At 41.2% G+C, this 17,783-nt stretch overlaps 4 protein-coding genes across 4 annotated transcripts; 3 read left to right on the forward strand and 1 right to left on the reverse strand.

Annotated features, from left to right (window-relative positions):
• The first annotated feature begins 24 nt into the window (after positions 1–24).
• Positions 25–2,806, forward strand: LOC131886808 (uncharacterized). Its single transcript, XM_059235214.1, has 3 exons — positions 25–118; positions 1,675–1,858; positions 2,290–2,806. Exons 1-3 carry the CDS (start codon positions 53–55, stop codon positions 2,355–2,357), a joined length of 318 nt encoding a protein of 105 aa, XP_059091197.1. The 5' UTR covers positions 25–52; the 3' UTR covers positions 2,358–2,806.
• A 1,176-nt stretch (positions 2,807–3,982) lies between these two features.
• Positions 3,983–6,748, forward strand: LOC131886836 (sodium- and chloride-dependent glycine transporter 1-like). Its single transcript, XM_059235252.1, has 2 exons — positions 3,983–4,804; positions 5,327–6,748. The coding sequence occupies exons 1-2, from the start codon at positions 4,142–4,144 to the stop codon at positions 6,611–6,613; spliced, it is 1,950 nt and encodes a 649-aa protein (XP_059091235.1). The 5' UTR covers positions 3,983–4,141; the 3' UTR covers positions 6,614–6,748.
• Positions 6,749–10,584: 3,836 nt separating this feature from the next.
• LOC131886542 (F-box only protein 30-like) lies at positions 10,585–13,107 on the forward strand. The gene is made up of 4 exons (XM_059234908.1): positions 10,585–11,346; positions 11,412–12,531; positions 12,599–12,734; positions 12,800–13,107. The coding sequence occupies exons 1-4, from the start codon at positions 10,935–10,937 to the stop codon at positions 13,004–13,006; spliced, it is 1,875 nt and encodes a 624-aa protein (XP_059090891.1). The 5' UTR covers positions 10,585–10,934; the 3' UTR covers positions 13,007–13,107.
• Positions 13,108–13,168: 61 nt separating this feature from the next.
• LOC131886743 (uncharacterized) lies at positions 13,169–14,734 on the reverse strand. Its single transcript, XM_059235142.1, has one exon. The coding sequence runs from the start codon at positions 14,732–14,734 to the stop codon at positions 13,169–13,171; it is 1,566 nt and encodes a 521-aa protein (XP_059091125.1).
• Positions 14,735–17,783: the final 3,049 nt, after the last annotated feature.

Here is a 17,783-nt window from a genome sequence, read left to right on the forward strand (position 1 = left end):
ATAAGCCGAGATAAGGGTAGAACGACAAGGTCGTGCCAACAGAATAGCAAGCATGGAATTACCACTCCTTAGAAAATCATTCGTCATTTCTGAATCGAACGAATCGGATGTTCAGAAGGTACAAAGTAATTCCCGTTCGTTGCATTTTCCAATAAATAATTGTTCAATGGCTTTTACTGTCAACACATTTTATAATACAGCATTAACCAGTAGATCTTGCTTTTCCTGCTGTCAGTATATTTGTCAACTACAACTATTTTTCATCACCAATGTACACCTACAATCTAATCCAAAATATTCATTTGTAATCCCAAGTAAGTAAGTTGAGATTTACAGTTTATATTTTCCCGTGTACGTAGGGTTTCGACCTCATATTTCCCGCTTGCTGACCGCATGGGCGGCCGCAAACCAGGGGTATTTTCTTCGGTGATGGCCATGGAGTGAAAGTTGAAAGCTTTCTTGGAACCGGGCAACTTGCATTTGAGAAAGAGAAATAGTGGGAAATATGAAATGAGAAATGAATAAGATGATCCGCATATAGAGACTGTATCTGACATGACGAGAGTTCGTTTAAGGCGTGCTATTTCGAGTTTTTAGGACAATTCTCAAACATTGTTTTACTGGTCCTATCTACGCTTGTGCTTTACTCATTCGTAAACAAATTAAAACCAAAAGCACGGTGGATTGAAAAGAGTGCTCGTTCCAATTTTCTCAGTTTGGTCACGCTCAATCTTGCGTTGGCCGATGTCACCAAAAGTTGTTGCACACATCGCAGAAAATTGGAGAAGGTTCCAACTGAAATATGTGGCAATGTGTTCAGAATATGTCATGTGAATACCGTATGTGACCACAATATGTGTCGAAACAAGGGTCGTCTTAATGCACCATTAGCTAATCTCGAAAAGCTGAGGAAAATTTTGCGAAATGAGAACATTCAAAGGACAGTACTGTTTGGCACTTGGGGATGAATAACTTTCCCCATGGTTGCAACCATGGCGTAATAGCCATGACGAGTGAGTATAACGTAGCGACTTGTTCATGGAATGTTTGCTTACTTACGTTTTATGTATGAAAGTTACTTAAAACCACCCTCTAAACGCCAAACCACAAAGCTCCAGAGTAGACACGCTGAGCCAGTGGTGCCCACCTTGTGAAAGACAAATTTTGAAGCTGGCTTTTTTACTAAGCCCAAGCTCAACTCTGAGGGTTGATTGATAGAATGCGGAACGTCGACTTGAATGTGCCACAAGTCTGCAGATCACAAACTTTCCCGTCATAAAAAGCCGGAGGGAGACCCCTTTAATGAGCGGGAAAGGCGAGCACAAAGGGTGTTCACTGCTCGTGATTGGGACAAACTTACTTTGGTACGATCAATTATGACTAGACTTGGAAAAGAGTGAAAACCTGAAGGAGAAAAATTGTGCCAATTTCCCATTTTCTCACCTTTTTAGCAATTTTTTTCTTTTCTTTTTCGACTTTTTTCATTAGTTTTCACATTTTTAGCCCTTGTGTTGTCATTTGGGCCCTTATTTTCTTCCTTCATTACTTGTGCCTTGTTTGGAACCTTCTTTTGCTTATGTGCAACAAAATCAGATGAGGGAATAAATCCTAAGCCAGAGTCTTTTAGCGTTCTTGTTTTGCTTGGGTTTTCACCGGCTTTACTAATCTTTCCAGTCCCTCAATGACCTGCTGGAAGTGCTCAATCAGTTGGTTAACTGTGCTAAAATGTGCTCGGAACCCGTGCTGGCCAGGAGGAAGGACTTCTTGGACTTCAAGAAATACAACAAGTTTGGACTTCATGATCTTCTCAAACACCTTTGCAATATTCGAAGTGAGAGAAATCGGCCTATAATTACTGGTGAGCGACTTATCTCCCCCTTTAAAAATTGGAACAACGTGAGCTAATTTTAGTGAAGATGGAAACTTGCCCTGATCCAAGATGCAACGCATCAAGTACAAGAAAACAGGAGCGATAACCTGTGAGCATCTCATCAGAAACTGAGATGTCACTCCATCAGGACCAGGAGAACTTGAAAGCCTCAAGTCCTTGATGGCCGCTAAGCATCTTGATCTGTAACTATGAGATCATCAAATTGCTCAATTTGACTAACATTATCAATCTCAACAGACTCATCATTAGAACAATGAGTTGTTGCTTCTGAACTCAGTGGGGTTGAAAGCACACTAGAGAACTGATCTCCAAGCATGTTAGCCATAGCCTGTACAATACCAATGGCTTCCCCACCAACCTCAAAAGCCCCAACAGGGTGTTTCATCTTTCTCTTACAGTTGACATAAGAGAAAAAAGCCTTCGGATTCGACCTGACCTCCTGAACCACCTTACCCTCAGTTTGTAACTGGTCATTTTCGATGGAGGCCTTAATCTACCCTGAACTACGTCCAACTTTTATTGGAGACTACCCACAATTACTGGATTCGAAGTGCCCTTCAGCCTTTTTGCTGGCTTGCAACCCTTTTTGAACAAAGTCCATCCAAAACTATCTTATCCTGCTCTACTATAAGTGGAGATACCTCTTCAACCTCTACACTGGTCAAATCAATTGACTTATCAACTACTGGGTGAGCCTGTTCTTCAAGCAGAACCCTGGTTGCATTGACCCAAGCAACTATTGCCTCTATAATAAAGGACTCATTGACTACGGAAGGATCCTTCCCTGCTAAGACCAAGTCCACAAACATTGTCTAGTCTCTTTGCTGACTTTTCCAAAAATAGCTTCACAGTAATACAATCAAACTAAAGAACTATGCACTCTACATTATAACGATTGGGAACTAAATATACTACAATGCAGCATCAGAGAGAAACCGCTAAAACTAAACATGGATGAGCAATAAACTTATTAGGTTTTAAATTAATTACGTCTTACCAAAGAGCCGTGAAAAAACACACCTAATTGAGTGAATAAATGGCAACTCTAGTTCATCTTAATATATCTAGCCACATATAGCACTTCTTATAAGACAAAAAGTGTTCTCATTGGCGATCATGGATTGGAACATGTTATGAAGTCTTGAGAGCATAATTGAAATTGACCCAACAACAGTTTAAGCACCGTGCATACGAACTATTGCGCTCAGCTTGCCCTAGGATATCCTCTCCGTTCGTATTGGGGGATCCAAAAATAGGATGAGAGTTTGATCCTTAAAACTTGTAACCCCAATAATACCCACACCAGTAACCAAGAAGGCAGTAGCCCAAACTAACCAGTAAACGCTCTCACGCAATAACAAGTTAGTTCGTATGTTTGAAATGCATGGATGAAAGAAGCTCTTTCGATTCAGGAAAAAAAATAAAATTTATAATTCACTAATTGGTTCGAGTTCTGAAGAGAGAGAGAGGGAGATTTTGGATGCCCAAGAAATTTCACCGGTTAGAGGGGACGGTGTACATTCTTTTATTGTGAATTGGCAGTGACGGGGGCTCTAGTGTACAAGCTTGGCCAAACAGGTGGATTTTATGCCTTCTTAGAACAGGTAACTTGGCATTGGAATATACGATCACACAATTTACTCGACATTTGGTATCACATATCCTTGCATATACATATTTGAATCACCAAATGACTGCTTCAATTACAAAAACGAGTATGAAGGATGGTATTTCTGTATTACACATAGTATTTTTCGAACTTAGTCTTACAATACGCATTTATATTGGTTGGTTAGTAAGTATGCGTAATCCCAATTTTCACCTATGCTCATGTTTGCGTCTCTGATTCCTCTTCGAATTAACACCGTCCTTTGTGACTCACATGTAGCCGGGGAGAATCATGGTTCTCGACAAACTCATGTCAGGAGAGAAGTGACAAACCGCTTGCTTCATCTAAACATAGAGCTATCATTTCCCAAGCCAAAACTTGCATTACTCGAAGCTATTCGCGTTCAGTGCGGATCTCTTCCAACATGACCATTTGGTTGATGGAAGCATTTTTTAGCTCCTTCCACGGTATACATGTGGTGTTAGTAGCCCACCTCTAACTCAATCGTCAGTCGACCTCATCACCTGAGATCAATCACAAGTGCATTCTGGATCCCAAACGCTTCGACTTGCACTCAGGTCCATTGGACAGAAGTGTTCACACTCACTTACACACTAAACAAGACCCAGCTTGATCTCACCATGGGCAAAGGTGAAGGAGCCAAAGAGTCAAAGGATGTGAAGGCCGCCGAGAGCGGTCAAAATCTCGCCGCCGGAGATGACGAGCGAGGCACGTGGGACAATCAGTGCGATTTCTTCCTCTCGTGTTTGGGATATGCGGTGGGCTTGGGAAATGTCTGGCGGTTTCCCTATTTATGCTATGAACATGGAGGTGGATCGTTTCTCGTGGCATACTCGTTGATGCTGCTTCTGGCCGGGTTGCCCTTGTTCTTTATGGAATTGAGCATTGGCCAGTATAGTGGTCTGGGACCTACAAGAATATTTGGCAAATTGGCTCCGGCCTTTAAAGGTCTGGGCTACGGGATGTTGTTCGTAACCATGTTGGTGGCCATCTACTACAATATGATCATTGCTTGGACCCTTTACTACACCTTCGCCGGGTTCACGTCGTCCTTACCGTGGGAGTTTTGTGGAAATGACCACAACACGTTAACTTGCTACCAAAAGGATCAAGCCGACGAATGCAATGTAGCTGGGGATGGTTTCATTTCATTCTATAACAATACTTGCACGCCTGTATCGGACATTTGCTCTTCCTACAACATGACCCACGTGCCTGACCAGTTTGATCAATTCAACTACACTATGTGCAATAACGGAACCATGGACTTGCCCTTAAACAAAGTAAGTGCTGTGCGCTCGATTGGTTTCCAATGTACGTCAAATTGTACGGAGTCTAGGGTAGCATGGGCAGCAAGACCGGTTTATAAAAAGAACTTCCTTCTCGTCGACTCCCTCCAATCTTGAAAATTTGAAGTACAGCTTGGAGTGCACGGGATTCCCCCGCGTTCATGATGCGATCGGAGGGAACAGGTAGCAAAGCCGACAATGATACATACTGGAAACTCTGCTCGAGTGGTTTCATTCACGATACTATATCTCTAGCTTTGCGAACACTGATGTTTGATAAGTTGCGTAATAGGTCTTCTTGCTTCTCGCTCCATGCTTTGGACATTTAGTCAAGCGGAAGTTTCGTACCTACCATTTTGCATTTTGCTTTGAAATCGAGCCCTGCAATTGACATTCAACGTCATTATCCTGTGTAGAATGAAACTTTCATGAATGGATGCATTGAGGAAAAGATCTCTTGGTCGTCCAGTCATTAATACTTGACCAACGTAACATCAACTTTCCCTTTTTTTTCAGGTATACCCTCGAAGATCTGCCAGTGAGGATTATTTCACACGGGTTATGCTGGGCTTGGACGAGACCATAACGTGGTCGAATTATGGTGGTTTGAAGTGGGATCTCGTCCTGTGTCTCCTCGGGGCTTGGGTGATTGTTTGCCTTTGTCTTATCAAGGGTGTGCAATCCTCCGGAAAAGTCGTGTACTTCACCGCCCTTTTCCCTTACTTTGTTCTCTTGTGCTTGCTCATTCGAGGAGCTCTGCTACCAGGAGCAGCCGATGGCGTGGTCTTCTACCTCCAGCCGCACTTACATAAATTGGCCAGCGTTAAGATTTGGTCTGATGCGGCCACCCAGATCTTCTATTCACTTGGACCCTCCTTTGGCGGTCTTATTACACTTGCTAGTTACAACAAGTTCAGCAACAATTGCCACAGGGATGCCATTTTGATTGCCTTCTGTAACTGCGCCACATCTGTTTTTGCCGGATTTGTGATCTTCTCCATCATTGGATTTATGGCACATGAATCGGGTCAACCCATTAGTGAGGTCATCGCCTCAGGGCCTGGTCTGGCTTTTGTGGCCTATCCCGAGGCTGTGACCAAGTTTCCATTGTCACCTGCATGGTCTTTCCTTTTCTTTCTCATGCTGCTGACTTTGGGACTTGACTCTCAATTCACCATGACGGAAACCCTGACCACGGCTCTGATGGACCAATGGCCTCAGCTTCGACCCATGAAGGGTAAGGTAGTCATAGGCGCCTCCGTCGTTGGGTTCATTCTAGGTGTTCCTCTATGTTGTCCCGGAGGCATCTACATGTTCACCCTGATCGATTCCTTTTCCGCATCCTGGTCGTTACTGGTTTTGGCTCTAGCCGAAGTTATTCTAATCATCTACGTCTACGGAGTCCACAATTTCTTGAACAATATCAAGGAGATGGGCATTAGGATTCCTAAGTTCCTCGAGCTGTATTGGAGAATCAATTGGCAGGTGTTCACACCTGTGGTGCTTTTCTTCATCACCATCGTCACATGGATCACATTTAAGCCTTGCCAATATAATGGCTACGTGTTCCCTCCGCTGATTCAAACTTTAGGCTGGTTAATGGCATGTACATCCATTATCATAGCCGTGGCTTTAAGTGTTTACGAAGTCTACACCCGAAAAAACAAGGGGAAAATCACAAGTAATCGGGAAATGCTTCAACCAACTCTCAATTGGGGTCCCGCCATTAAAAAGATCCAACCTGTTCAGAATACCAACAACCTGAGTGAAGCTACCTACAACAACGAGGGATTCTCATCCTGATGATGTTTCTGATTGTCATCCAAGAAACGGAGCAATAATGAAGTATATTCTATACCTTTTTATAAAGTATTAAGCATCAAATTATAGTATATCGTGTATGCAATCCATCTCGAAATAAACAAACGTCGTATCAAAGTTCAACAAAAACACCTTTTTAACGACCTGATTCAATAGAAATCCGCTTCGTCACCATTCTCGTCACTCAGTCGTTAGTCAGTCACCAAGAGGACAAAGAATCAAATTTCCACGCACTAACTTGTACACAAACCTCACTTGCACAAATATTGAAATCACGAGATGAGACTCACGACGATGAGTACCTTTTGAAATTCGCGAATCCGCTCAAGATTCGTTTTATCTCGATTCTTTGTTCAACATGAGCATGTACTTTTTTATTTGTTGAGGAGTCACCGCTGGCCAAATCATAATTTTATATAGATCCGTGTTGCAACAGGTACGTATGTTGACTAAATGTTGAACCTTCATTTTATCATTAGGCCCTTAAGGAACGACAAGCCTCGCCTTTGAATATGGATGGCATGAATGACGTTGCAAAGAGGCATCTTTAAGTTTTGATTCAGATAATGGAGAGTGGACTGTACAGAGTGTGGATTGCATGCAATCTCATTGATTGGCATTGTCCGAGGAAGAAGTGGTTTACTACGTGATTATGTAAGATATGAAGAACACGTATTCAAGTATTGCAACAAGCATGGGAATTTTTGACGAGGAATATGTCAATGTTTGAACCGTGCTTCAGGGCAAAAAGGAATATCTGTTCTCGGACAAAGAACCAGGAAGTGAACAAGTGAGGTAAAAAAGTCAGACGTGTTTCTGTGTGCTGTAAATATCTCGGAATGAAATGAGCCTCGTTGGACATCATTCGTTTTTCAGTTCTGATCAAGTCTTAAAATTAAAAAGGGTGTTTTGATGCCTTTGCGATGCTCAACCAAGTTCTGTTAACGTTTGTCCATTCTCAACTAATTGTATGTTTCTGTGGTACTCAAGTAGAGGAAAAGCGAAGAAAGATCAGAATTATCGCCTTGATTTTGGGCCTTACTGTTGGGCATTGGAAAATGAAGACATTGGATATGTTGCCTAATACTTTTGATAACGCATCATTGTCACAACCTAATATCGAAATATTTTTAAATAAGCAAGAGGGTATTTTGAAGCACAAAATTAGATTCATCTTTTCAGTGTTCAGACTGGAGGCAAAGCTTTGGCTTGTATAGTGACGACATAGTCTCTGCCATTTCAGCCTCGTTGATCCAGTGATGGCTTGTTTTGGTCAAAAAATGCCAACAACCAATATAATGAATTGTTTGAGTTCCTCAAAACCTCTTCTGTCAATCATCTACAAAACAGAAGTTACAAGGTTTTGGCAATTTCTTTGATAAATAACACATTTCTAGAGTACTTCCAACTGGTCATTTTACATCTCATGCCAGCTGGGGCTGAAGACTGCCAGAACCCTATTGTGTTTGGGCAGGTCAAACATATCATACTAGATCGTATATAAGCTAAGCGACGCAGAATCCCGATTCTCCTCCGTAACTCGGGCTCTAAATTATTCAGATGACACTTCCAAGATAGATTTTTGCTGAAAGTGAAACCAAGAAGCACTTCGGCAATTGATTCTTCTATTACAGCGTCTTCTATTTGCAATGGCTCTTCCATAGACCCTTCAAACATAAGAAACTTTGTTTTGATGCATTGGCAGCGAGGCTGTTTATGTTATGGTTTACGGGCATTTATAACCGCTACAGGGAATATAATCCTCAGTACTATTAAAATGAAAGATTATAATTCGTCTATTTTTTACCTTTCGATCTTTATATGACATTGTTTGGTGTTATGTTCTTGGTGTGCCAAATTCTATTTTTTGTGTTCTCTCTTTTGTTTGTGTACCTTTTTATCCATGTGTGTGGCAGTTTTTTTATTGGTGTGTTGTTCAAAAACTTTGGTGTGCCTTTTTCCGTTTATGGGTGCACGTTTTTATGTCACCCAGTAAAAAGTTTTGAATTACTTCTCATCCTCATTTGGCAATTGATCAATATTTCAGCCATTACTTTGTAACATTGCTATAAGACTATTCCATAATTACTTTACTTTACCTTGTTTATATATTTGGACTGGATGGTGTCAAATATCCAAAAAAGGCATAGACGTATGTACAGTACTTCTCTTGCAGAAGGTACTTTTGCGTATTTATTGGATGTTATTGGAATCGTAATCCACAGCAGTAAAAACTAAGATACTAAAATCGCTATCATCTTGTTATTACCATGATGTCTGGTCCACGAATGAATTAAAGTTTGCACATTCAGTTAAACATTAAACAAGCATAATAAACAAAGGTTTGGGCAGATCGGCAATTTTGTTCTAAAGCGTGTCCAAGTCAGACTTGAAAGGTGATACCGGATCTACAACTTCTACCGTTTATTTTCTATGACTATTGAACGAACCAATTAATGCAGTGAAGGAGTCAGAGAAAGAAGGGAGGTGGAATTCATTGTTCTGACTAACCTGGATTCTCGAGGGCTTAAAGGTGCTCTCAAAACGCCTGCGGTCACTAAAATTGCCCCTAAATCGTGGATTGGAACAAAGTTCATGCATTCTTCTGGAAACGTACATCATCAGGTACCTTTCATACCTTCTTGGATTATTATTCAATCCCCAGCCTCTGCCAAAATGAGAGCTCTCTCATTCCTGCAAGTGAGGTTCCTAGGGAGACATCTATGGATTTATTGAAATTTTTGCCAGCCTACTAAACTAAATGGAGCTCAAATGGGAGCAGCTTGTTGAAGATGTGGCTGAACAATCGAGTTGTATTGAGCTGGCATCATTATACTATCTCTGGACTTGGACGTTCGATACATCCCTTTGAATTTGAAATTTGAAGTGATTTCCCCACCTTCAGTTGGATGTGTTCTTCGAATATCTTTCTTATTGTGGAAGACTGCACCCAAATCCTTCATGGACGAAACTTACTGAATATATGTACTAAAACCTAACGAGTACAAAGAAATTCTGCTTCATTTTCGAAGCAAAACGAAAGCTGAGCCAGGAACCCCTGAGTTGAAGCGTATCTCCTTGTTAGAAATGCATTCATTTTGGATGCATTTTGTCTTATGAGCGAACGGAATAGAAGTCTTAATTCCCATTCCGTTTAATGAGCATCGCAAACTTGGTGCGGCAACAACGCGTCAAATTTGATTAAATACCAACCAGAAGTTGCAAAACATAGGTAAAAAAACGGTCTCGCAACAGGCAGGTCCGTTTTTTAAGAGTCTTACCTCTGAGGCATAGTATTGACTTTACCTAATGTGAAAATAAACAAAACAATTGATACTGCACGTTATAGGAAAGAGCTAGTTATAAGAAATAGCCCTCGTGTTCAGGACTGGTTGGTTCTACATAAAAGGATCGGATTACGCTTCGCGTTTCTTTGTAAATAATGACACAACCATTCCTCGAAAAAAATGAAGTGGCGTTGCAGTTACTTTTTTGAAATGCAAATGACCAATTTTTCAAGACTATTTCCTCATCTTGGCCATATTTCAGTTGTGCTTTAAAGTAGAATCTGACAATATCCATTTGGCTTTGAGTGATTATTACTACGTAGTATTATCACTTTCAAGTTGATAAGTTTGGTGTATTTTTCTCTAGCCAAAGAGAGATTTCAGGTACTTGACACCTTCGCTCTGAATGAGGTCTTTTAGGCCAACTGTATATTGTTAAGGAAATGTTAAGTATAAAGCAACGGCTAAGTAGCAAGTTTCCAAGTCGCGAACATTTTCAATGTTACTAAGAGCAAGCACTGGTTGAAGGCCTGATCTTCCCCATGAGGAATACACTATAATACAATGTCCTTTCCGTGCACAGCTTCTCCATCTTGACCTAAAAATGATGTTCCCCAAAGGGTCTTGGAACTGAATTTCGAGGTTGAGGCCCTGGAAGCGGACAAAGTTGCGAAGGTACCTTGCCAGTCCTCATCCAGGTTCTTTTTCTTGCCTGCTCGAAATCTTGCCCGACTCGAAGTCTGTTGTCACCTGAAGAAGTCTAATTTCGTCAGGAAGACTGACTACATGCACTCATGCAGTCAGTAGTCACTTGAAGGCTATGTCGACAACGGCGGTGAAAATGGTCAGAAGAGTCACGATCAAGGCTATGTCTTTGCCAAGTCTGAACACAGCCGATCCCTTCTTGTGCTTTGTATCGTCGTTAGGTTCTTACCTTTTAGTGAATTAAACGACTCCTTCAGAATTCAAGAATACCGTAGGCTTGCAAGTCACATTCTGATTGAGACAGTCGAAGGATGCCAATTGTTAAGATGAAAACCAAAAGTGCTCCAAGTGATCCCGCCGAAGAGGACTTCGGAGGTCTTCACAAGCATTGCTTCTCTTGTTACAGCTTCAAATTTTGCTCGGCAGAGGAGGATTCTTGCGAGTTCCAACAATGCTTGATGAAATGCGGTGCCGTTTTTCATGGCTGTAAGGCTATGGAACACGTGGAATTATGTCCCATGATCCGCGTTCCCTGTCTTAATGTGGAATTCGGCTGCGGCATGGAAATGGATCGAAGGCATTTAGGAATTCATCTAAAGAAATGTCCAGCCTCAGTGGTTATGTGCATGGCAGAGTGGAATCGATGGCCAGTTTTTTCCACTGAGCGAAGACGCCATATCCCGTTTCAACATCGGAATCCTTATGCTGTTGAGGGTCAATTAGGTACAATCACACTTTGACAATAGCAGTGATCTTGGATTTGTTTCATGCGTTTTTTTTTACTATAGATTTTGACCTGACCTTAAGAGATCAGAGGATGCTGGGAAATTTGGGGAAAATATCGCGAAAGACGAGATTGACCTTGAGGAATAGCCTTACCAAGCGATATCCAGCTGTACCTATCCCGAACACCATCAGCAACCGATTACAAGAAACAAACGAGAACGGCGTTGAGCCCAATGGTTCAGAGGACCTCCTTGATCTGGGAGATGATATCGAGTTTCTAGGTGTGAGGAGGAATGACAAGGCTCTATCCAAGCAAATGAAGCAATGGCAGGATGATTTGGATGAACGGCTGAAAGGAAAGGAGAAAATCAAGCCATATTGGGAGTATCCAGAGTTAGAGAAAGGCAACATTCATCCCCATTGTGCCAACTGCTTTGTAATTACTTGTCCCAAGACCCTCCTGGACTCTTACGAAGACGATGTTTCAAAATTTAAGGCTTGTGAAGTGATCCATTGTCGATGGAAGTGTGGAGTGAAATACCATCAATGCAAGGCCTTTGAGCATCAAATGCTTTGCACCACTTACGAGGAATCCGATGATTTCGCCTGGATGTACAGAGGCATCAAAGGTGCTCGGAAGGAGTCGAAAACGGCCAGAGAAAAGAAGACTCAATTAAAACCACTCGAAGGTCCACTTGTGGGTCCAGATGAATCTAATATCACCACCGGAGAGATCGTTAACGGCAAGTTTGTTCCGGACCCCCCTCCTTTGCCTTCATGTCTTCTTCAGGCATGCCGTTTGGATATCAAATTAGAGACGGTGACAAGACTCCAAAGCAAACCTAAGTCTATGTACACGTTCGTGTGTGCCCAGGAATTTAGGAGGGATGAGTTCTGTTGGCATTCCAAGAACATCCATAACGATATCCATGGAGGAATGAACAATTGGATTGAGCATAGATGTCCTATGGCCAGCCATGGATGTTCATTTGCTTCGCGGAGGATGTTTCCTCATAACCAAAACCACACCTTGGTTTATAGTCCCGCTGCTGAAAGTTTTGGTGTCAAAAATCTATCGATTCCAAAATGTCTCCTGGATCCTCCGAAGGCTCACGAACCAAAGCTCTCTGACTTGCCTATTGAATTACTGATCAAGATATTTCAAGATCTGGACCCATTTACGTAAGCACATTTTTTTTATGCAGATGGTTGAACGTGTTACGAAAGGCCAATATTTCCTTAATTTCAGTCTGTGCAACTTGGCTGTGACCTCAGTGGGAATGCGAGAAGTTTGTTGCTCCATGTTGGATGAAAAAGGCTGTGTTAGTCTCCAATGGGAACGGGTGAAAAAGGCCAAAGAAATACGGTGGCAGGTGGCTTATAAGGTTGGTAAACCATTTCCAAAAGTTATCATGGTATTAAAATAAATATGTTTTAACACCTTTTTTAGCGTTGGTTCTTCAGTACAGCTCTCAACCCAATTGAGGAATGGAAATTTGGGGTGGACCAAGTGTCAAACCATTTGAAATCTTGCCCTTACAATATCCAATTGAAACGCTCACGGAAAGAGACGTTCAAGTCTTCCAACTATGACCGACTTCTGCAACAAATGACGAGTGCTCTTAGATTTGGATCAAAATCCAGGGCAGTGGATTAAGCTCCTTAAAATTCTTACAATATATTTCAAATGACGGCTAACTCGTTTTTGGTCCCTCATTCACTACGAACTTTCATAAGAATAAATAATGCCAAAACTAGCTCTTCGCCTTGCAAAAAAAATGATCAACAATTTAAAACTTATTCCGTGAGAGGAGGGTTTTTATTTGTCCCAATCTATTTGTACTGCCTTGATGCGTGCTTTAATTTTTGGCACAAATCGTAGAATTGACGTATCATTCATGGAGTACTTCAAGAAATTTTCTTCACACTGACGCCCAAAGTCATTGGGGCAAGTCGCTTTGTAATGGTTCATAACTATGAGATCCGGATTGAGGTGAGTGGTCAACTTTTGAGTGGGAAGCAAAGCACTGAGAGCATAATGGTTAAACAATGTCACGACCACGTCGGTGTTCATGAAACTTTTGACAGAAAAGCCAGGCTGACTTAAGTTGGCACTCCGCTGTGTGAAGGCTTCAATGACTAGATCTTCGTTTAGATTTGACTTTGGATTCCACGACCGAAAGAAATAGGCATTTCGCACGGAAAAGGATCCAATGAGTTGCTTTTCATCGGGATGTTTCAGCAAATGGCCGCTCAAGACTTCGTGCCAAGATTCTACAGCCAATGGAAAAATGAACTCGTCAATGTCGATTGGAAGCACAAACTCAAATTCGTTGAAATTTTGATAAAAACAGTGATTATATGGTAACACCTCACTTCGACGTTTTTGCCACACTTTTCTATGGAAGAACACTTTGAGATCCCGACCATTGAGGAGATTCAACTCCTGTGGAAGGCTCCATGGAACCACTTGTACCACACCCAATCGAACGTAATGGTCAAGGACTTTGCTTACTTTGCGATGCACTTGGTACAAGTAAAACACGATCTTTTCGGCTCCGAATAATCGATTAGCTTCGATCCATTCAATGAGTTGTTTCGAAATATCTTGCATATTGAATAAAAGGGGCTTAACACACAGACAGAACTTTTTTCGTTTTGGCAACGCTAGAAACCGATTATCCACGACTTTCAGGGTTGCCATTTCATCGCAGACTTCTGTCGACAAAGAAACTGATTGCAACTCTGTGACACCTGGTGGAACCCGGCAATTCACAAGAAATGACCTAAATGTTTGCTCATCAGGGTCTTGATCCCACATTGGGAGCCACGTCTCTTGAACATGGGCTTGAATTGACACCCTCCACTCCGGATAGTAGCATTGCATTTTGGGCTTATCGGCTGCACTTCCCCGCAAATATGCGAGAACTCGTACAAAGGCATGAGTTCTATGAGCACGTCCACGGTCGTCCCAATAAGCACTGTGAAAGTAAACCTCTTTTGTTCCCATTTGGGTCCAGGGACTCCTTGTAGTGGAACTGACAATTCGCAACCCTGAGCTCCATCGGCATTTGGTCCATTGTAACTGATTTACGAAGGTCTCCTGGCTGGATCCCACCACGGATTGAATCCGATTTGTGGTTGATATTGGCTTGACCAATTTGAGGATCGTAGCCTTCGCCGAGTGTTCTTTATACACGATTCGGACCCGATTGTCCAAAGCCTCCTTGAGGATCAACACCAAGGACACTGACAGAACGATCAGGATCAATGCCAAACACTTCACCAGCCTTTTGATAGCCAAATATGACATTCTTGATCGCTCACTGACAAGACCGGTTTGTTGAGGGTTCACAGAGATCTTCAATGGCTCACTCCTACTCATTGTGAGCTCCAACTAACTTAACACAAACGCACCTGAGTGTCGGTGAGAATACGACCCGCTCTAGTAATTATGAGCCGCAACCAGCACCGCCATTGTATCATCCTCCACGGATGGTTGGTAAGCAGGCAAAGCCAGATGGAGAAATGGATGTTGATTGTAAAGCCGAGATAACAGGCCAACCACCCTCATCAAGCACACCACTCACGCTCACACTCGGTGGGTTGAAAACAGTTTCTCGTGGCGATCGAAAAGTTCATTGTCGGTGGTTCCGTCATCCTACAACCATGGAGGCTCACACAAAAGTGAAGCAGAGGGAAGTGTGTAGTGTTCCTTTGGTAGATGATTTCCCTATGTATCCAATCACCGTTTCATGATATTTACTCACTGGATGGAATGATTATAGCTGGAGGGGATGGAAAACGATGCCTCGGTGAGTAAGAAGGCACTTGTTGCTCGGCACTCTGTATTCCCAAAACGAGTTCCCAGTGGAGAAAATTTAGCTGAATTTGGGTGGATTCCACTGAAGTGTTGACGTTGATCGTGGCTATTTGTTGCATCTTCTGGACATTGAATATTGACAACAAAAAAGTCCAGTTGATGTGATGCTGGACTCCGACACACTAAATGAAATAACTTATTGAGCAAGTCAAAAGGCGAAACAATCCCAACACGAATGAAATTGGTTGTGGGCTGCTATCTTCGTGGTTTCGACGGACGAGCTTACAGTTACGATCGTTGGGAGGAAGCGCTTGAATGGAATGTGCTATGGCAATAAAAAATACCGATCAACATATGCTGGTGAAATTGATTGTGGTCATGGTGTTGCCTTTTGAAGCATGTCTCAGCTGGAAGTTCGAAACTAAACAGAGACATTGGTATTCTTCCGACTGGTTTTCTAAAACCTTCAAGTTTTCAGTGTTTAAAGTTACATTTTATGTTGTTTTGAGCTATTTTGAGTCTGCACAAGAAATGGAAAAATATATGCTTTCTCGTGATNACCTTCAAGTTTTCAGTGTTTAAAGTTACATTTTATGTTGTTTTGAGCTATTTTGAGTCTGCACAAGAAATGGAAAAATATATGCTTTCTCGTGATGTTGAAAAAATGTTACTAATTGTTGGAGTATTTGGCAATTTGGCATAGGAAGCCGTGAGGGCAATTTATAGCTGAAAACGATGAAAACCGAATATTCAATATCATGTATCTCATTAGGAGTTTTAAAGACCATTTCCTAATTTGCTTTCCAATGTTACCGTAGTGAGGTCCTAGTTTCCATCATAATTGTTTTGAAACTAGTGTTAGTTTGTAATCTGCGTTACAATCATATTACCTATGAACGCATATGCCGTCAAACAATTGAGTATAAATTGATGACAGAGGTAGGCATAGAGCCCCTCCGCTTTTTCATGGCTTTCTTTCCACGGTTAAAAAAGAAAAAGTTTATTGTAAGTCTTGCAGTTCGAGCTAAAGCACATTCTGTAAATCCATTTTCAGCTAAAGCAGGTTTTGGAAAAAGGGGAGATGGTTCTAGCGCAGTTGGTTAAGGCGCGACCGAGCTAAGTTCGGGTTCATGGGTTCGATCCCAGGTCTCCCCCTCCCTTTCCTAGTGGATCATCGCCTCGAATGGCGGCCCCAGAACCCAGAATGGGACGAAATAAATATATACACTGTAATCATTGTCTGTGAGAAAGATCTCGCAATAAAGAGTTTAAAAAATAGTTCTTACAAAAATGTGTTTATTGAACTGATAGAACCTAGCCACTACTTCATAAATTTTGTCATAATTTCTGCGGAAAAAGACAAGTCAGCGTGCTATCAAAATTTGTTAATAATCCTTTTTTGAGACTCTTGATCACATCATGGCATGAAAATAAATGCTTCCCGGCAAAAAATATTTGTTGGTGAAAAGTATCATGTTAATGACAGGTCCAATGCCTATTTGTATTTCCCCCAATGACCGCTTTTTGGAAGGTCACTTGAACTTTTGGGCTTTATAGCTCTTTCTTCGGGGATTAAATTACAGTTGCAAGTAATTCATCCTTGAATAAAAATGTTCATATACCGTTGCATTGTTATAAATTGCCATATTTGTACTCATTGACATTCATAAAAATACCTTAAAGTCTAAAATAAGCTGTTTTGAACTCATTTATGTTAATTGCAATGTTCCTAACTTTACAGATACTTTTTCGAAACCGTAGCAAACTTTTTTTGACAAATATTATGAATTGCATTTTGGTTTATGATTTGCCTACACGGTATTGAAAAGTAGGCCAGACACCTCGCAAAAAATGGTGATGACTCATTAGTCGGCTCCTACTTAAAGGACTTCATATTGTACTCATTTTACTTACTTAACCTATCGTGCCCTTGAGTGAAGTACAATCACTTCAAAAGTTGATACGATAAATCTTCACCCTAATCTTAATTCATGTGTTTTCATGGCATAGATTCTGGGGACAATGCATAACCGAAGCTAATTGACGTTTTTTTATGATTTAATCAAAAATATATGCACACGATGCAGTGTCCTCGGTAGCTAAGAATAATTCTTGAAGAAAAATTACAAATGAAGTTTTAGCAAAGAAAAAACAAATATGCCATTAAAGGTTTGTTCAATCGCCAAGCCAAGATGTATAAATCACTCAACCTCCAATTTTTATTTCCAGGCGCCCCTTGGCTGTCAAAAAGCTAGAATAGTTTTGGAGTGCAAAAGCTTATCTAGGTCATGATCGCTTTTTTGTCTCATCTCTTGTGTGTTAAAAAAGGTAATGCGAACAAGTGTACGTATATGGATAAGAAGCAGAGTATTTATCGTACGAAAAAGCACTTATTGGTGATTACTCGTAAGAATGATTACAGACAGTGTTTGATTCTTATGAAAAGTGAGCCCACAATATGAACAAATTTATCGGAAAAAAGTCAAGGTGTTCAATAGGAAAAAAAAAATCCTAAAAAACTTGTTAACAGGAGGTTCTCAAAAAACATATCAGTTTCAACATGGAGTTGGAATTATCAAACTCAGCAAAAAGTAAGAATAATATTTTACAA

Source organism: Tigriopus californicus, chromosome 9 (genome assembly GCF_007210705.1).
Source record: "Tigriopus californicus strain San Diego chromosome 9, Tcal_SD_v2.1, whole genome shotgun sequence".
Classification (NCBI taxonomy): Eukaryota; Metazoa; Arthropoda; class Copepoda; order Harpacticoida; family Harpacticidae; genus Tigriopus; species Tigriopus californicus.

What these genes read in the sequence shown, in the direction of transcription:
- LOC131886808 (XM_059235214.1), top strand. Translation starts at nt 53, where the DNA reads ATGGAATTACCACTCCTTAGAAAATCATTCGTCATTTCTGAATCGAAC. An exon ending in ACGAATCGGATGTTCAGAAG is followed by an intron (nt 119 to 1,674) that starts GTACAAAGTAAT and finishes TAATCTTTCCAG; the next exon opens with TCCCTCAATGACCTGCTGGA. An exon ending in AAATCGGCCTATAATTACTG is followed by an intron (nt 1,859 to 2,289) that starts GTGAGCGACTTA and finishes TTTCTCTTACAG; the next exon opens with TTGACATAAGAGAAAAAAGC.
- LOC131886836 (XM_059235252.1), top strand. Translation starts at nt 4,142, where the DNA reads ATGGGCAAAGGTGAAGGAGCCAAAGAGTCAAAGGATGTGAAGGCCGCC. An exon ending in TGGACTTGCCCTTAAACAAA is followed by an intron (nt 4,805 to 5,326) that starts GTAAGTGCTGTG and finishes CTTTTTTTTCAG; the next exon opens with GTATACCCTCGAAGATCTGC.
- LOC131886542 (XM_059234908.1), top strand. Translation starts at nt 10,935, where the DNA reads ATGCCAATTGTTAAGATGAAAACCAAAAGTGCTCCAAGTGATCCCGCC. An exon ending in TGCTGTTGAGGGTCAATTAG is followed by an intron (nt 11,347 to 11,411) that starts GTACAATCACAC and finishes TTTTTACTATAG; the next exon opens with ATTTTGACCTGACCTTAAGA. An exon ending in CAAGATCTGGACCCATTTAC is followed by an intron (nt 12,532 to 12,598) that starts GTAAGCACATTT and finishes CCTTAATTTCAG; the next exon opens with TCTGTGCAACTTGGCTGTGA.
- LOC131886743 (XM_059235142.1), bottom strand. Translation starts at nt 14,734, where the DNA reads ATGAGTAGGAGTGAGCCATTGAAGATCTCTGTGAACCCTCAACAAACC.